The sequence below is a fragment of the Gigantopelta aegis genome, chromosome 4, assembly GCF_016097555.1.
Source record: "Gigantopelta aegis isolate Gae_Host chromosome 4, Gae_host_genome, whole genome shotgun sequence".
NCBI classification, from domain to species: Eukaryota; Metazoa; Mollusca; class Gastropoda; order Neomphalida; family Peltospiridae; genus Gigantopelta; species Gigantopelta aegis.
In genome coordinates this window covers 57,038,414-57,057,173 of record NC_054702.1, presented here as the reverse complement: position 1 = coordinate 57,057,173, position 18,760 = coordinate 57,038,414, and the positions used below count along the sequence as shown (strand labels likewise).

The window sequence follows — 18,760 nt, the reverse complement described above, 5'->3', positions numbered from 1 at the left end:
CATGGTCGAAATATGCTTGAGCATAATAAAACCTACCTAAAGTTTGTTTATTAATTAAACTTGAGTCGTTGTTGTCAGCACTTCAAAGACCCGACAGAACAATCTGCGATTAAAATAATGAATCTAATGCAACCCTCTGTCACGTGATCACTATACCGGCTGTTCTTTTTATACCGAGTGTTGATTGGACACAAACACCGCACCTGCCTAAACAATTCTAGCACTTACATCCATTAATTGCTAGACAATAAACAAAAACAGATTCAGTGTGTACTGCCAGAGTACAACGGAGTTAGGATTTCCCCATTCAACAGATCGCTAGTAATTATGTCACTATAATCAACTTTGTGACCAGACCATTGGCAGCAAAATCGAGGGAATTATAATGGCTAAATGGAGTTCGGTTCAAAAACGTCGTTGGCGGATGGCGGATACCGAGGGTGGCGTTATATCGAGGGAAATAAACATGAATGAAAATGGTACTTTAAAGAAATTGGCGGTCTGTGAGGTTGGCGTTAAATCGGGGGGCAATAAATCGAGGGTACACTGTATATATATATATATATATATATGTATATTAATATATATATATATGTGTATGTGTATGTGTATGTGTATGTGTATGTGTATGTGTATATATATATATATATATATATATATATATATATCCAACCAATAAATTATTTTATGCTGCTGTCAGTTGCATCAATAGATGTTTAACTTAATGCAAGTTAAAATTAAAAAAAAAAAGAATAGTAAAAAAACCCAATTCAATTAAAATATATTAATTAAACTGAACATCCATGGGTGCAACTATAAGTCAAGTTTAATCGATCAGTGGTTTCTGAGAAATGGAGCTAAATACTAAACTTTTTTTTGGTTTATTTGTTTGTTAGTTTCTTGTTGTTTTTAAAGAAGTTTATTGACTCCAGACACAAGTATGGTAGTGTCAGGGTTGGGGCCCTGATTTCACCACCTTACATCCATGTTATAAGTACATATGAACATTAATTATATATATAATATAGTGTAATTAGAATCAATATAATAATATTAATAAGCACGAATACACGAAAATATGGAGTTCACTAATATGTGGGGTTAACAGTGAAGATAGAGATAGAGGAAAGATTTAAAGGAAATGGTAAAGGGAGAAAAAAGTAGGTAAGGAAGGAAGAAGGAAAGAAAGAGTGAATTAAATGCTTTAATTTCGAAAAAGAAAACATATTTGTATTGAAATACTTCTAGAAATGCAAAACTTTACGCCATCACCACTGCTGGAAAAGTAATACCTATAGTATATCTTGCCTTTTAACTTTGTAAAGGTGAGACAAAAATTAAATTGCAGAGAATTATTATAAAAATGTATAAGTAAACATGAATTTAAAAAGAACTAAACATACTAACAGCAAATTAATTTTCCAATTTATTTTGTAGCAAAACTGCTACAAATATTTAGAAGCATGTTTACAGAGATTATAGCATTATTTCAAACAGAACTCACACCTTCTAAATTTAAATGTACATACATATAGCCGAGTACTTTTGACTACTGGAGATTATGGTGATCCCCAATGAACTAATCATAATTTCACCAACCTGCAATTTTTGTTTTGTTGTAAACAATGGTAGGTGGGCTTCTCCTATGAACAGCATAGCATTTCCAGGCCCACACAGTAACAGAGTACTCAGAATCAGGCATAGCATCGACAAAACCTGAATACAAAACTGAAGAACTGTTCACAGAGAAGTTGGAGGTTGAGTTACAGCTTACCCAGTTGGTCAGCTACAAAAAAACAAGATAAATAAATAAATAAAAATATTACTTATTGCAGCATTTCATAATGTACCTCTCTAAGCATGTAGTGTTATATTCAAACATTGTATCAGTCTTGTGAAAAAGGATATGATACACATATTACACATAACGTACTGTTCTTGACCTTGAAGTATGATATAATATGTTAGTATATATTATAAAAAGATCATCATCAAAACACGCATCAATGTGCTTAACCAGTGGCCTAAAGGTCGAGGGTATATGAAGAGTTCAGACACAAAATGCGATATATCCATTTTTCATTTTCAGTAAAAATGTTTTTTTTAATTGGCGTATATCGCGTTTTGATAAAAAAAAACCCCAGGATTTACCCAATACAATTTCATAAGGATCAATCACTTTTTGCAGCAAATCAGCGGGCCTACGATTAGACCTTACTGACATACAATAATGGCTTTAACTAAAAACTAGAAAAAAAATGGTTTATATAGCATTTTGTGCCTGAACTCTTCCACTCCATACAGTATCTTCATAATGAATAAAGATAAACCATACCATTTCTGAGTTGAAAACCTGATAGTCAGGGCTAAAATTAGCCATGGTAGCAAATTTGGGTAAATTGTTGAAAACATGGTTAGTATAATATTTTTCTTGTTCATAAAAACATATTACAGTTTGGAGTTGATTGTATGTGGTTACCTTAGGTTGTTCCAAATTATGTTTTAAAACATATTTATTCAAATATGATTTATTTTAATTCAGTATTTTGTTTGCAAAAAGTTATATTAACCACTAATTACAAATAAGCTAATTACATGTAATTTTTGAATATATAATTTCTATTAAAATTTCATTTTCAAATCTATGACACTTTGTTTGTTTTAGATCCAGGCAGACAGCTAAGCATGATTAAACATTTGGCATACCTTACTACATGTTGTTCCATTGATTCTAAGCATAACACAATCAGAAGATTTCCTGGCTGTGTTGTTAATGGCAATCTGATAGGCAACCACATTAGTAGAGTTGGAAAACATCACAGAAAAACTTGTAGCTTCTATGTCTACCATTTGCAGGTCCATCACACTATCAGGAGCTAGACAATTATAAAAAACTAAATTTAAATGAGGATATTAATATATTAAAACAAAACATTGTTTTTACATGGACAACAAATGTAAAATTAAGTTTTCATTTTGTTTAAGATGTCATCGCATTACCCACAAACTGTATTCCATATAGGTATCAGTATTTTTACAACACTGATTCAGCTAAACATAAGAATTATAACTTGAAAAAACAACAAAACTTAATTAATTTTGGTGTTAATTAACACCACTAAATTGACATTTTGGAGGCAATAAACTATTTACAAAAAAATCCAAACAAAACAAGCAACACACAAAAACCTACTGTTAAGTTATAACAAGAATTAGTGTTTATTTTTATTTTTTAATGCACACACAGTATTAAGCAAATCAAACACAATTCCACTGGGAAAAACAATAATTAAAAATATTATAAGTCTGTATTCAAACAATAAAATAAAATAATTCTGGTATCAACATAATTTCTGGTAAGACCTTACCAGTGTTAATACAGTTTGTTTTGTAAAACGACACCATTAGAGCACTTAGATTTATTAATCATCAGTTATTGGATATCAAACTTTTGATAATTTTGACATAAGAGTCTTAGAGAAAAAACCTGCTACATTTTACCATTTGTAGTAAAGGATCATACCACAGACAGGATAGCACATACATGTGTACCATGGTCTTTGATATATACCAATTGTGGTGCATTGGTTGGAATGAAAAATAGCCCAATGGGCCCACCGACAGGAATAAATGTTAGACAGACCGCGTATCAGGTGAGTGCTTTACTACCAATGGGTTTCATCCTGCCCCTACCAGTGCTGAAAAAAAGAAAAAAACAAGAAATGCAAAATCACCATCACTTTTCGTTGTCTTATAAACAACAGTGGTCTCTCCGGTAAGACTTCCCTGTCTAGCAGTAACATTCAGCTTGTATCTGGTGTAGCTTTTGAGGTTCTTAAATGATTCAGATTTGCTCTTTGTTGTAAAATGTTGACATTGTTTATTACAGGAATTATCACATTCACACAGTGTACTAGTGAATGTGTCGAAATAACCTTTCACTGTCCACGCAAATGTCAAGGACATGGGAACACTGCTATCTTTGTCTGTTATCCATGGTTTATCAGGACCTAAAATGTTAAAAGTATATAAAGAACTGTTAAACATATACAATGAAATGAAATAAGATTATTGTAAAACTAGAATAATTGTATCCAACTGCTGCTACATCATCAAATATACAAATATTATTACCGCTTTTACATAGTATGTTTATTACATACCGGTAAATGATACAATCTTATGCAAAATTTGTTTTATTTAATCAAAAATGTCCAACCAAAGTCTTTTGAAATTCAGTTACAGTATTATCTAAAAATTCATAATTATAACTGTGGGTTGTGTTAAAGTTATCACATAAAAGAACAAGTGAGATGCATGGTTATTAAATATTTTTGTTGTTTGATTGGCAGCTGATAACCCCGAGTAAAACAACACAAGGGTCTATCTGCTGTCAATCAAAACATCAAAAATGTGTAAAACCATGAGTAAGTTTATGAGGTAATTAACCGACTTCTACCATACATTATTTGCCAGGTTAAGACATTGTCTGGAAATGGAACAATGTTGGGGGTTTTGTAATGAAAACTACTTTAACAGAATTAATTATCTGACCATTGTCCAAGTTTTCTTTTACTGGAAGTTTAAGAATTGGAGAAAAGAAATACCAACCAATCACAACTCTCTTTGCAGTGTGCGGTTATACTGATTTATTGCACACTTTTGTCAATGAAAAAACATTGAGGTTTTTTTGTAATTATAAAACTACTTTTAATTAACAGTATTAATTATCTGACGAATGTCCATGTTTTGTTCTACTGCAAGTTTAAGAATTGGTGTAAAGAAATGCTGACCAATCACAACCATCTCGGCAGTTGAGTGTGCGGGTATACTGATTTATTGCACACTTTTGTCAATGGAAAAACATCTTAAGCAGGGCTAGCTCTGGGTGATAAAAAACTTTCGCCAAATTATTTCAAAAATGCAAAATCTAAACTATTTTTGAACAAAGTATCAATTATAACAATTATTTTTCGCCAAATTAAAATAAAATTCACCAATTGTTCTTAAAATTTTCAATTGGCGAATTTGGCGAGTGGCAGAGCTAGCCCTATTAAGTGTAATACAATTTTTATTACTCATAAATGATTAATCAATGTAGAAAAAAAAGGATTGATCCTTTTGGAACTATACATAGTACATGTACTGTTACGTGTAATGTGAAGTCATATAGATTATCCTTAAAACGTACGTGTTTGCTGTATAATATTAACTGGTGGAGATTCCTTTCTTACTGAATCTGTGTCCAGTATCATGGTCCTCAGAGAGATGTTGTACAATTCCCCTGGAATCAGCTTTTGTAATGTGTACATTGACATATTAGTGGTAACTGGAGGTGTGTCGGATGGGGAAGTCTCAATCTTGTATTCAAATGAAGGACCGCTGACATCTGGGGGCATCCATTCGATGGTTACATTAAATGCACCGACTTCGCTAACAGTCGCATCTCTTGGGATTAAATAAGAAACTGAAATAAAATAAAGTTTGTAAAAAGAAAACAAAATAACATAAGCTAGCTGATATTTAAAGGCATACTGTCACAGACCACTGACCTATTAAATGGCCTAACAAAGTATTACCTAAACAAATATAAATTTGATTTGTCCCTAAATGTACTTTATTCAACCATCTATGTAACCACCATACTCGACTTACTAATGATATTTTGTAACCATAATTGAATTATGGCAATGGTCCATAATTCAAATGCTAATATTGCTAAGGGGGTTGACATGGATTTTACACCATCATGGTTCAGTTATGGTGATGCGAAAGCTAGATTTGGTTTCCAAACATTAATGTAATTATCATTTATTATCAATTTTTTAGAGAAATAAGGTCCTTAAATCTGTAACAGTATGCCTTTAAGAAAACTTAATATCTGGTTTAATTACAATTTTGTATTAATTTGTGCAAAGGAAAATATGTTTTATATTAAGAGAAAGAAAAGCACTTTATTAAAAAATTAATATTTTTAAAAAGGTTTTTTGACATAATATACATGCATCTCTCTCATCCTCAAAGTTCTTTCTAGACACAATAAATATAAAATCTAATTAAAATGTGTCAACTTTCCCTTAAGTAAAAATAAATAAATTTAATTCCAAAAAAGGTCTTTAACTTGGAGCTTCAAAAAAGAAAAGATGCCATTACCAGACGTGGCTACTTACCCTGTAGTTTTGCACTTCCTAAACATAGGACAATCATTTATGTTGTGAATTAAAGGCACTGACCCTAGTTATTATGCAGTATAAAATAATTTCAATTATTACAACTTTTAATATACTGGTAAACTTGTAGGTGTATGGGCTCCCATTTTTGTGAGAAGGCCGACTGATTTTTTACCAAATTAAACGAAAATACTTGAATCTGGATTATTCATATTTGGATTATGACCAAAGAGCTTTATATAGGGTTCGAAATGAATCATTATGCAAGTAAAATATAGTTGTGAACAGAATTAATAATAGTAATACATAGTGAAAATGTTTCAGGCCAGCTCATTTTCCCCAAACGTTACCACCATTTTTGCCCCTGCCACACACTCCCTCACTCCATCTTATATGCTAATATTGGTAAATTAAATTACATATGACTTTTAACTTCTTACTGAAATCACTTACTGGGAATACATTTATCAGTTGAAAAGAAAAATGACTGCAGACATTTGCATGTTGATTTAATCGGGTCACATTCAGCATTCTTAATACATCGGTCAGGAGGTCCACAACTATTTCCAGGCATTATTTCTGGAATATAACATAAACTAAAAATGATAATATGGATGATAATGATGATATTACCTATTTTCATACTTATATTCAAATCATACTACACTGTGCCAACCTCTATTTGACAAAAGAAGAAAGTTAAAAAGTTTGTTTCATTTAATGACACCACTATAGAGCACAGTGATTTATTAGTGATATTGGATGTCAAACATTTGGTAATTTTGATATATAGTCTTAGAGAGGAAACCCGCTACATTTTTCCATTAGTAGCAGGGGAACTTTTATATGCACCATCTCACACACAGGATAGCACATACCACAGCCTGTGATATACCAGTTGTTGTGCACTAGTTGGAATGAGAAATAGCTCAATGGGCCCACCGACAGGGCTCAATCTCAGACTGATCGTACATCAAGTCGGCACTTTACCACTGGGCTACCTCCCAGCCTAACAAAAGAAGAAATTCTATGACCTAGGATCTGGTCTGCGATGGTTATACTAGTACACAAATCACATTGTACTGTGCCCAACCTCTTTTGAGAAAGGAAGGAATTCCATGAGACAGGTGATGTTTTTACATCACTGGCTAATGGAAACAATTTATGTTTATGGTTGGCAATGTTATGCTTAGAAATATTTGGCATCTATTTCATGCAGAAAATTATGCCAGTAGGCCCTATAGAAGATGGGTCACAGTATGAACAAAAGAAGTTTCTGAAGTAAAAACTACTGTAACAGTTATTACAAATAGTACAAATATGGTTCACCTCTGATTTTGCCATAGAGTTCTATCGATGACAGGAATGAAAGAAACTAATGGAAACGTAAACATACAAAATGGCTGTTGTTGTTATACCTAACACACTTAGTGGACAAATAATTTTCTGATACACAAATAGAATAAATAAGACCTTTACATTTACTCTAGTACATTGCACTGACCATTATTAATCATTCTGAAAGCATTCACTGTCCATGATACCCAGTGCAGTTTCTGTATGCTTGCATAAATGATAGAAGGGTTTGGGTATAGGTATGGGCATGGGCATGGGCATGGGCATGGGCATGGGCATGGACCATTTTTGGAGTGATTCCATCAGAAAACTGTCCAAGAACACCTGTTGTGGGCACAACTTATGACTTCACCAGAGAGTTCTGTCCAAGACAGGAATGAAATAAACTAATGAAAAGTTAAACTGTAAAAAAGTGGGGTTTTTTGTTTGTTTTTTACCTGGAATACACATGCGGTCATATGTGTAAAATCCTGTATCACATTGACACACTTTAGTAGAACGTGTAGCCATGTAAACACAGGATGCGCCTTTAACACACTGATCAACAGGACCAGACTGACTGCAAACTTCTTGTGGAGCTATTTCTGTACAGGTTAAATGCATACATGTGTATATCAACATTTACGTGTTAAAGGTGCAATGTTTATCATAGTTAAAAGTGTCATATTCCACTATTGTTACATTTATTTCTGATAATTAACTACAAATTAATTGATCCCACACATAATCTTTGCATAATTAACTCAGGAATATTGATCTAGTAATGTGCTTGACTGTCATATAAAAAGAGTTTTGTTCAGTAGGACTGGATTCCTATCTTATAACATTACAAAATCTGACAAGTTGACTGTTGACAGCTAGATAGGGCCACCAGAGACAGATGAGTTGCACAAAGAAAGCTAACTTGTCTGAAACATCTACCTGACATAACGATACACTATGTTTGCCTCAACTAAACACGTTGTTTGTCCATTAAAGTTTAAATAAGTAAGTATCTATAGCCTAGTCCCTCCCATCCTACAAAAATGTTTTTTGTAAATAACAAAAAAAGAAAAAAACCCAAAAAACCCAGAAGCTATTTTTGTATGCATCTTAGAAAACAATCGGCTCAGAAATAAATAACTTATAAATTCCATGGCATTCCCTGTGGGACTATAAATACATTAAATTAATTTTACTATACCTTCCCACAGAGAACACCTTTTTTCATGCTGTGGAATGTACTATAAGTTATTTATTTCTGAGCCTACTGTTTTCACAACTGTACACAAAAATAGTATTGTTTTGTTATTTCCAAAACACTTTTACTTCTTCTTTTTTTTACGTCAAACTAAACTGAAATTATTCACACAAAAAAACATCATTATAGAGGGATGGGACGGAATAAAAGTCATTTTTGTTTATTTCTTAAAATTACTGATATCGGGTCTACTTGACTCGTAGAATTCAAGAGTTATTTATCGTCTTTTCTACTACATCACAAGTATTAGAACATACAGTGTAGCAAAATAATTCGCACGAAAAGCTAAAGAACAAAACAGGAATAAAAATTGTAAATTAGTGCATGGTAAGCATGGTAAGACATTATTTGTTATGTTGCACAAATATTAGTCCAGTTGTCATTACTACACTATTCATCATCGAAAGAAGAATCGCATGATAATTGAGCTTGGCAGTCGCTGTTGGTCCCACTTTCGCTTGCGCTGGAAGTCATCTCGTGGTAGGTTTCTGTGAAGCAAGTTCCCTTCATGACGTCACGGCTATTTACAGGCAAATGTTTTTACCGAGAACTTTACTCGGTCGTTTCTGGCAGTGTTCTATGGGAGTGATGTTTTAATACTTTTCTGGGACATTTTCGTAATTATTGATTTACATATCAGTGTAAAATATTATTGCAATGAAAAATTAAGAAAGCATTTAATTGTGGAATTTGAAATGTTAGTATATGGTCTGGAAAAGCACTTTAAAGCAAAAATTACTGAATTATATTTACAGGAAGCAGCCATTAAGCAACTTTGACAATGCACCTTTAAAATGATAAATGAATGTTAAATGTATTACTGGGTATATTAAAATAATAAATAAATAAATAAATAAATATCACATAATTTTTAAAGCCTACTTTCATGCTAAAATGATAAATACATGAATACTTTCAAACATATATTAAACTAAAAAATGACTGGTTATCTGGGCAAGAAACCATTTAACAGGAATTCTATAAATAAAAATATTTTCAAGTCCTAGAAATTATCAATTTTTAATTATTTTCCGTTTCAACTCACATAATCAGGCTCATAGTTTTTAACTGAAACTGATAAAAGCTGAACTCTGTACCAGTTAATAATGTTCACCTACTTGGAAGACACATGTTGTTGTGCATGTAATACTCTGAATAACACTGGCAGACTGAATAAGGCATTGTTGAACTGCTGACACATGATGCATTCTCAACACATTGGTTTGTGGAGGTCAATGTAGGACAATAACCTAGGAGAGCAATTCCTGAAATAATAACAATAATAACACTTACAATCAGTTCTAAATGCTTTGTTGATGCAAGTAAGAGAACATGTTACACAAGGTCTAAACTTAAGAATGTTTAGTTTTGTTTTGTTTTGGGGTTGTTGTTTTTTTAAATTTAAACTTAAAGAGTTTGTTACCTATGGCAATCTTGAAAGGTTTTGGCCATATGCAAAATGCTCACTCATGGCAATTTTTATTCTGTCTATAGTAATTTTAAACAAGAAACTTTTACAATAAAGTCAATGGCCCCATTAGGCTATTTCTTGTTCCAACTAGTGCTCCATGACTGGTGTAACAAAGGCCGTGGTATGTACTATCCTGTCTGTCGGATGGTGCATATAAAATATCCCTTACTGCTACATGTAATAGCAAAGAGTAGCCCACGAAGTGGCAACAGCGGGTTTCCTCTCTCTATATCTATGTGGTCCTTAACCATATGTCTGATGCCATATAACCGTAAATAAAATGTGTGAGTGCGTCATTAAATAAAACATTTCCTTCTTTCCTTTACAATAAAATAAACACAAATTAAAAACCAAATATTAGTCTTTTAACCAATGGCAATACTTTTTATTAAGTGGCAAAAAAAGAGAAAAGAAAAGCCATTAATACAGTCCCATACCTACATTTATGGCAATTCATTTTTCAGCTATGGTAATTGTCATTGGTTCCAATGTTAATTTTGAGCCCTGATACATGTATGCACACTCATACATGTTTCAGAGGCAATTCTGTGTGTGAATAATATGCTATCGTCTATGAAAATAATCAAATGAAAACCATTGTAAAAGAGTATTTGTGTAGTTTCTTGTTCTTGAGTACATCAAACTAGGCTATATTAACATGCAAAAGGAAAATGGGTCACAGTGTCCTAATTATGGCATGCAGCAACCCCACTGTCATAGTATGCATCAAGTCTGATGATCTTGCACCAAACAGTATGGGAGATGTTCGCCACACAAGAGTTTACAGTTCACTGGCACATTACAAGTAATTGGCAATGACTTAATTATGGTATGTAACATATCAGCTACAGAAGATTAGTTTGTTTGTTTGTTTGTTTGTTTGTTTATTTGTTTTGTTTAACAACACCACAAGAGCACATTGATCTATTAATCATTGACTATCGAATGTCACATATTTGCTAATTTGGCATTTAGTCTTTGAGAGGAAACCCGCTAATTTTTTTCATTAGTAGCAAGTGATCTTTTATGAAGGAAATGTTTTATTTAATGACACACTCAACACATTTTATTTACAATTATATGGCGTCGGACATATGGTTAAGGACCACACATATATTGAGAAAGGAAACTTGCTATTGCCACTTCATGGGCTACTCTTTTCGATTAGCAACATGGGATCGTTTATATGCACCATCCCACAGACAGGATAACACATACAACAGTCTTAGATATACCAGTCATGGTGCACTGGCTGGAACGAGAAATAGCCCAATGGGCCCACCAAAAGGGATCGATCCCACACTGACTGCACATCAAGTGAGTGCTATACCACTGGGCTATGCCCCACCCCAAGATCTTTTATATGCACCATCCCGCAGACAGGATAGCACATACCACAAACTTTGATATACCAGTCGTGATGTACTGGCTGGAACAAGAAATAGCTGAATAAGCCCACAGATGGGGATCGATCGATCGATCCCAGTCTGACGCCATATAACTGTAAATAAAATGTGTTGAGTGCGTCGTTAAATAAAACATTTCTTCTTCTTCATACAGGTGTTCAGCTTTTGTGTTACAATCCTAATTACACATTTCACAGCAATTATAGCTACATGCCTTTAGGAAATGGTGAAGGGGATGGGGTTTGGTGTGGTTACCGGACTTGAGGACTTTTGTATGAAGAAGAAAACTCTGTCCCTCCCCCCCCCCTCACCCCCCCCCCCTTAAAAAGAAAACCAAACAAAGAAGCCTTTAAAATAGTGAGAAAGTGTCATTTAAAACTTTGCTATTTTGTTGTCCAGGTGAAAAGAAATCAACAATGAGGTCATCCTAAGATAAACATTCTGTATGGGAGCATACATGTACATCCTCCTTCGCAGTCCATAAAAATAGCTTTATCACTTCAATTAAGAATTATTAATTATTAATGAATATGAGGTAATGAACAAAACAAATGGTTGCTGTACATTTGCAGTGATGAATTACAACTAGCATAGATTTGATCTAATGTTTGCTTGTTTTGTTTAATGACACCACTAGAGCACATTGATTAATTAATCATTGGCTATTGTATGTCAAACATTTGGTAATTATATGACTTGTAATCATCAGAGGAAACCTGCTACATTTTTTCTAATGCAGCATGTGATCTTTTTATATGCACTTTCCCACAGACAGGAAAGCACATACCACAGCCTTTGACCCATTGTGGTCAATCTGATTAAAATTTGCTCTACTGGTCTACCAGTAGATCTAACAGCATTGCATGGACTCCCCATGTCCAGGTGACATTTCATATATAAATAACAATTTAAATATCGACCAACTACACTTCACCTTTTATAGCGTTATTGGGGAGCATACAAATTCTAAAAATATCAGGCGATACTATTTATGCAGTAGGTGAACTTGTTGGTCAATTTCAACATTAAAAAACAAGGGGAAAAATGCAGTAATAAATAGTGCTGCAACGATAAACCGGTATACCGGTCTACACCGCGATAATTGATCAGCTTCATACGAACCGCGGTACAGTTTTGTGTATCGTGATTTTTATACGTTATTTATTTTCCTTGTATCTTATTTGACTTGAAATAGGCAAACAAACAAACAAACAAAAACCACATCATTTTATTAATTGGTCAAGCGTAGTCGGCTTACTTGTTGGCATACGAAGTGATATGTCGGTTATATTTGGTCTAAACAAAACGTGTTAAAAGTACAATGAAAATAACCAGTTAACGATAATTACAAATAAATGTTTTATTACTTACACATTATCATTCATTGTTCATTTATGTTGGAATACGGCTACGGCTATCATCTTCAAAGAAATAAACCAACAAATGAGAATCACACTTCGCTGTTTTTCACTGAACTCGGAATACTTCGGTCGATTGTTCAAAATACCTCGGCTAATAACCTCGGCTCTGGTTCAGTCGATCTGCCGAAATATTGCGACTCAATACGTACATTTCCGTGTCAAGTGAGCAGCAACGGAAAAGCCCGATAGTAAGGATTCCGAATGTGACAATTTATAAATAGTTTGACACAGTCACACCAGTGTTCTAGTAGACTAGTATTGTGTTAAAATTAAAAATATGGCCTAAATCATTTAGCCTGACAGGTGAAACTAATAAAGATCATTAAAAAGTTATGCCTTCTGTTTTCATTAAAAAAAAAACCAACACATAAATATTAAATTTAAATAATATCAAATATATTGCAATACATATTGCAATACAGTTTCTTATATTGCAATATATTGCAATACGGTTTTGACCGTATCGTTGCACCCCTAGTAATAAACTCTGGATTGTATACTAGTACAAACAGATTTTATGGCTATACCATCACATTTTTTTTTTTTCGTCTTGAAACAAATTTTATATAACATTTTATATTGAAATTAGTTTAATGCATTGTGGTGCACTGGCTAGAACGAGAAAAAAAACCCATTCAGTTGAATGGATCCACCGAGATGATTTGATCGTGCGATGCAACCACCTCAAGCGAGCACTCAACCGACTGAGCTAAACCCCGCCCCCTGATCTACCGTATTCATGACTTACTCGGAAAACACCTGTGTGCTGACTTGTAGAAGTCTCTGTTACACTGACACGTCTTAGAACTGGGTTCGCAATTCGAATCTGTCACGCACTGCTCATCATTATCACAGGTGGTTCCAGGATAGTGTTCTATAATATTAGACAGGGTGAATAAACACATAAAATAATCCAACGATCAATACACACTGCAACCAAATGTTTTGGTATCTGGTAAAGCACATCCTCCATCACAAAACTTTTGTATGACCACATTGGGTGGGATCTACTTTAGTCACTAAAGTGGTTGAGGGTGGGACGTAGCCCAGTGGTAAAGCGTTCGCTTGATGCACGGTCGGTCCAGGATTGATCCCCATCGGTGGATCCATTGGGCTATTTCTCGTTCCAGCCAGTGCTCCACAACTGGTGTAACAAAGGCTGTGGTATCTACTATCCTGTCTGTGGGGTGGTGCATATAAAAGATCCTTTGCTGCTAATCGAAAATAGTAGCCCATGAAGTGGCGACAGCGGGTTTCCTCTCTCAATATCTGTGTGATCCTTAACCATATGTCTGACACCATATAACCATAAATGAAATGTGTTGAGTGCGTTGTTCAATAAAACATTTCTTTCTTTCTTTCTAAAGTGGTCGATCACCTTAGGTGCCATGTCATAGGATAGGATGGAAGGAAATGTTTTATTTAAACAACACACTCAACACATTTTATTTACAGTTATATGGCGTCGGACATATGGTTAAGGACCACACACAGATATTGAGAGAGGAAACCCACTGTCACCACTTCATGGGCTACTCTTTTCGATTAGCAGCAAGGGATCTTTTATATGCACCACCCCACAGACAGGATAGTACATACCACAGCCTTTATTACACCAGTTGTGGAGCACTGGCTGGAACAAGAATTAGCCCAATGGGTCCACCGACGGGAATCGATCCTAGATGAGCTCTGTACCACTGAGCTACATTCCGCCCCCCATAGGATAGCATTATGTTAATGTTAAAGGGACCAAACCAAACCAATAGCTCGATAGATATTTCTCAAACATAAGATACCCTGGGATGATGTGATAACAGAGGTTGAGATAACAACATTTGATTGTGTATTTTAAATTAATAAGTTTTCAAAAACTGTCATCATACTGGGGGTGATTTGGTGTGTGTGTGTGTGTGTGTGTGTGTGTGTGTGTGTAAACACTGTAAAGCTTTAGTTCATGTTTTATATATTTTTTTTTTAATGATTTGTCTATTTTATATTTATATCTTATCTTCAATGGCTTTTGTAAATATTCGGTCGGGGGGTGGGGGGGGGGGGAGGAGATAGTCCCATGATAAAGAGCTTGCTTGATGTGTTGTCAATCTGAGATCAGTCGGTGGGTCCATTTCTCATTTCAGCCTGTGCACCATATGACTGGTACATCAAAGACCTTGGTATGTGATATCCTGCCTGTGGGATGGTGCATAAAAAATATGTAGTGGGTTTCCTCTCAAAGACTATATGTCAAAATTACTGTAATATCAAATGTTTGACATCCAATAATCAATGTGCTCTAGTGGTGTCATTAAACACAACAATCTTTAACTTTCATTGTTTGTGTGTGGATAAATAAACAGTTTTAATAATGGGGTTGTGCATAGAAGAATGCTACTAATGAGGCTGAATGGAATGGAATGTCAACTTACTTTTCTTACAGTTTGCACCATCACTGTAAAACCCATCTTTGCATTCACATAAGTCTTCTCTGCAGTTAGCATTCTGACTGCAGTCTCCGTCATCAACACACTTCAAATTTCCTACAACAGGATGTTAACTGTTAAAGGGGCCGTCTCAAACTTACATTGTTATAAAAACAAAATTGTAAAATTAAAAAAATTATACCTTGAATTACATGCCCACAAAAAATTAAATTCAAATAATTTTATTTACCACAATTTTTTACATTTATATTATTACCAAATCGAAGAAGGTTCACTGACAAGTTGCCAGGTTTGATTCCGAATTTCATTTTCATATCGATAAAGAACTGGCTATTGAATGTATAATAAATATTTTCTATGCATTAACATATTATGTATTTTGTTCATTAAAGGGACATTCCTGAGTTTGCTGCATTGTAAATTGTTTCCGACTAATACAAGATTTCTACAATTAAACTTGCATATTAAATATATTTTCTTGTTTAGAACATCAGTGTCTGTATATTCAATGTGTTTCTGGTCATCATAATATTTGTAAGAAGCCCAAAATGGATTTTGTCTTCAAATACTTTCGTACCTATGAAAACATTTATTTTAGGAAATAAAATGAAATTTAACCTAGTACAAATATTAGAACAATCAGAAACATGTTTAATATACAGCCACTACTATTTTATACACCCAAAAAAAAATTGATATGTAATTAAAATCATTAAAAAGTCTCTGTTAGTCAATAACGTCTTAAAAACTGCAGCAAACTCAGGAATATCCCTTTAAGGAAAGAAAGAAAGAAATGTTTTGTTTAACAATGCACTCAACACATTTTATTTATGGTTATATGGTGTCAGACATACATGTATGGTTAAGGACCACACAGATTTTGAGAGAAACCCACTGTCGCCACTACATAGGCTACTCTTTCCGATTAGCAGCAAGGGATCTTTTATTTGCGCTTCCCACAGGCAGGATAGTACAAACCATGGCCTTTGTTGAACCAGTTATGGATCACTGGTCAGTGCAAGTGGTTTACACCTACCCATTGAGCCTTGCGGAGCACTCACTCAGGGTTTGGAGTCTGCCTCGACTGGGATCTGAACCCAGTACCTACCAGCCTGTAGACTGAAGGCCTAACCACGACGCCACCGAGGCCGGTCATCCCTTTAAGGATTCTCAAGGAAACCAGTTTATATTGAGTGCAACATATTACAATTTAGACATTCTCAAGATAATTATTCATTTTGTTCTTTAACAGATCATTTAAAATGTTTATTTAGTACGTATTACTAATAAATGTTGGTCAAATTATGTCATAGTAAAGATGGAGCGCATTCATGACATTATGAGTGAGTGGTCTTAGCACTACAAAGCATATAGGAAGTGGTATAAAATTTGCCTGATTTTCCATTACAGATGGACAGATTATGAAACTACCAACTGAATTAAAATATGTACAAGCATTACAATGTATGTACCTGTATATAATTAAAACAGAATTACCTGAAACTGTTGTGGATTCTTGTCCTCTGCACTGGTAAGCAGTCACAGCCTTAAACAAGACATTAAATATTTATTAAAGTGAACAAAACTTTAAAAATTAAAAATAAACAAGTATCAAAATTAAAGTTCTATTAAAAACCAAAAAGTGGACAGGTACCTGAAACGATGTTTGATGAAAGCTCAGTAAGTTGTACATGAGGAAAGGAAGGAAATGTTTTATTTAACGATGCACTCAACAAATTTTATTTACAGGTTATATAGCATCAGACATATATGGTTAAGGACCACACAATTATAGAGAGTAGGAAATAGGCTGTCGCCACTTCATGGGCTACTCTTTTCGATTAACAGCAAGGGATCTTTTATATGCACCATCCATTGACAGGAGAGTACATACCACGGCCAGTAAGTTGTAAATGGTTATTGTCACAAACATTAAAATATAACACACATAAGAGTCAGATCATATGCGCACCTATAAATTTTAGTTAACATATACAGTATGTTGCCATAATGCCCCAGTAAAGCTTCAAGCTAAACAAAATTCCATTTGGCTTAAATTAATGGTTTTATGAAGAAATGTAAATATTAACTTCACCCCAAATACATGTATTCCACTAAATTTTAATATGAAATTTAACTGATGATTGCAACAGGATGAAAATACTTATCAATTGTAATTTTAAAAAAAAGTGTAAATACTAACTGTAATACAAAGGGTAAAAACTAACGAGCTGTAAATTCCAACCATAATTTGTAATGTAAATACTGATACTGAATATATGAAATGTTGATATTTATTGTAATATAAAATGTAAATACATAATTTGAAATAACAATAGTATTGCAATTACATGAAATGTAAAAACATTGCACTGAAATATGAAATGTAGATATTATATTATTAAAGTATAATAATATTATAACATGAAAATATCACTGTAATATGAAATTTAGATATTGTATTATTAAAGAATAATAATATTATAGCATATGAAAATATTACTGTAATATGAAATGTAAATACATAGCATTAACTGTATTAAGAAATTTAAACACCAATATGAAATGTAAATTTTAGTTATATCAAATGTACTTATATTGTAATATGAACAATAAATACTGTGAAACCTGTCTAAACCAGATCACATTGGGGACCTAATATTTATCTGATTTGGACAAGATCCAGTGTAAAGAGAATTGCATTTTAGAATTTAGAAAATTCAGGACCATGAAACTTGGCTGGTTTTGACAGGGTCCGGTTTAGACAGGTTTCAATGTACTAACCGTAATAAGCGAGGTAAATTTATAACTGTAAAATGAAACATATGTAACCTACTTAAAGTAATTTCAATATGAAAAGTAAATACTAACTGTAATAAGAAATGTAAATACTGACCAAGATGTAGGCAATCCAAGCCGCCTTCATGCTGGATGATGTCAACATGGCCGCCATGTGGAATCTTGTGAGGGAAAGACATCTTTTGAAGTCTCTGTATCCTGTCTGCATCCAGTCAGCATTTCCTGATTATTCACATCATTCTGTGTGTGTATATATATATATATCTCTGAGGCCATCCTGCTTGTTTAACTGTCAGTAATTAGTCATTAACTGCACCACCCATGAAAATAACTGATAATAATTGTTAAAAACTATTTTGTTAGACAATTTTTATTTTTGAAAAGAAATGTAAATAATATCACTTGTAAATGATTACTTGATCAAAATGGTATAATATATAAAATATTTTACAAAAATAT

General features: G+C 33.5%; 1 protein-coding gene across 1 annotated transcript in view; it reads right to left on the bottom strand.

Moving 5' to 3' along the window:
- The window catches only part of LOC121370804 (tyrosine-protein phosphatase 10D-like), a 60,665-nt gene extending 42,195 nt beyond the window's left edge, over nt 1-18,470 (bottom strand). Inside the window, exons 1-11 of the mRNA XM_041496279.1 lie at nt 18,399-18,470; nt 17,000-17,048; nt 15,488-15,598; nt 13,813-13,938; nt 9,885-10,031; nt 7,964-8,110; nt 6,624-6,749; nt 5,192-5,467; nt 3,735-4,010; nt 2,707-2,876; nt 1,600-1,786 (exon numbers count right to left, since the gene is read on the bottom strand). Coding sequence (XP_041352213.1) covers nt 1,600-1,786; nt 2,707-2,876; nt 3,735-4,010; nt 5,192-5,467; nt 6,624-6,749; nt 7,964-8,110; nt 9,885-10,031; nt 13,813-13,938; nt 15,488-15,598; nt 17,000-17,048; nt 18,399-18,455 — 1,672 coding nt within the window. The 5' untranslated portion in view covers nt 18,456-18,470. The remainder of the gene's footprint in view (nt 1-1,599; nt 1,787-2,706; nt 2,877-3,734; nt 4,011-5,191; nt 5,468-6,623; nt 6,750-7,963; nt 8,111-9,884; nt 10,032-13,812; nt 13,939-15,487; nt 15,599-16,999; nt 17,049-18,398) is intronic.
- Nucleotides 18,471-18,760: the final 290 nt, after the last annotated feature.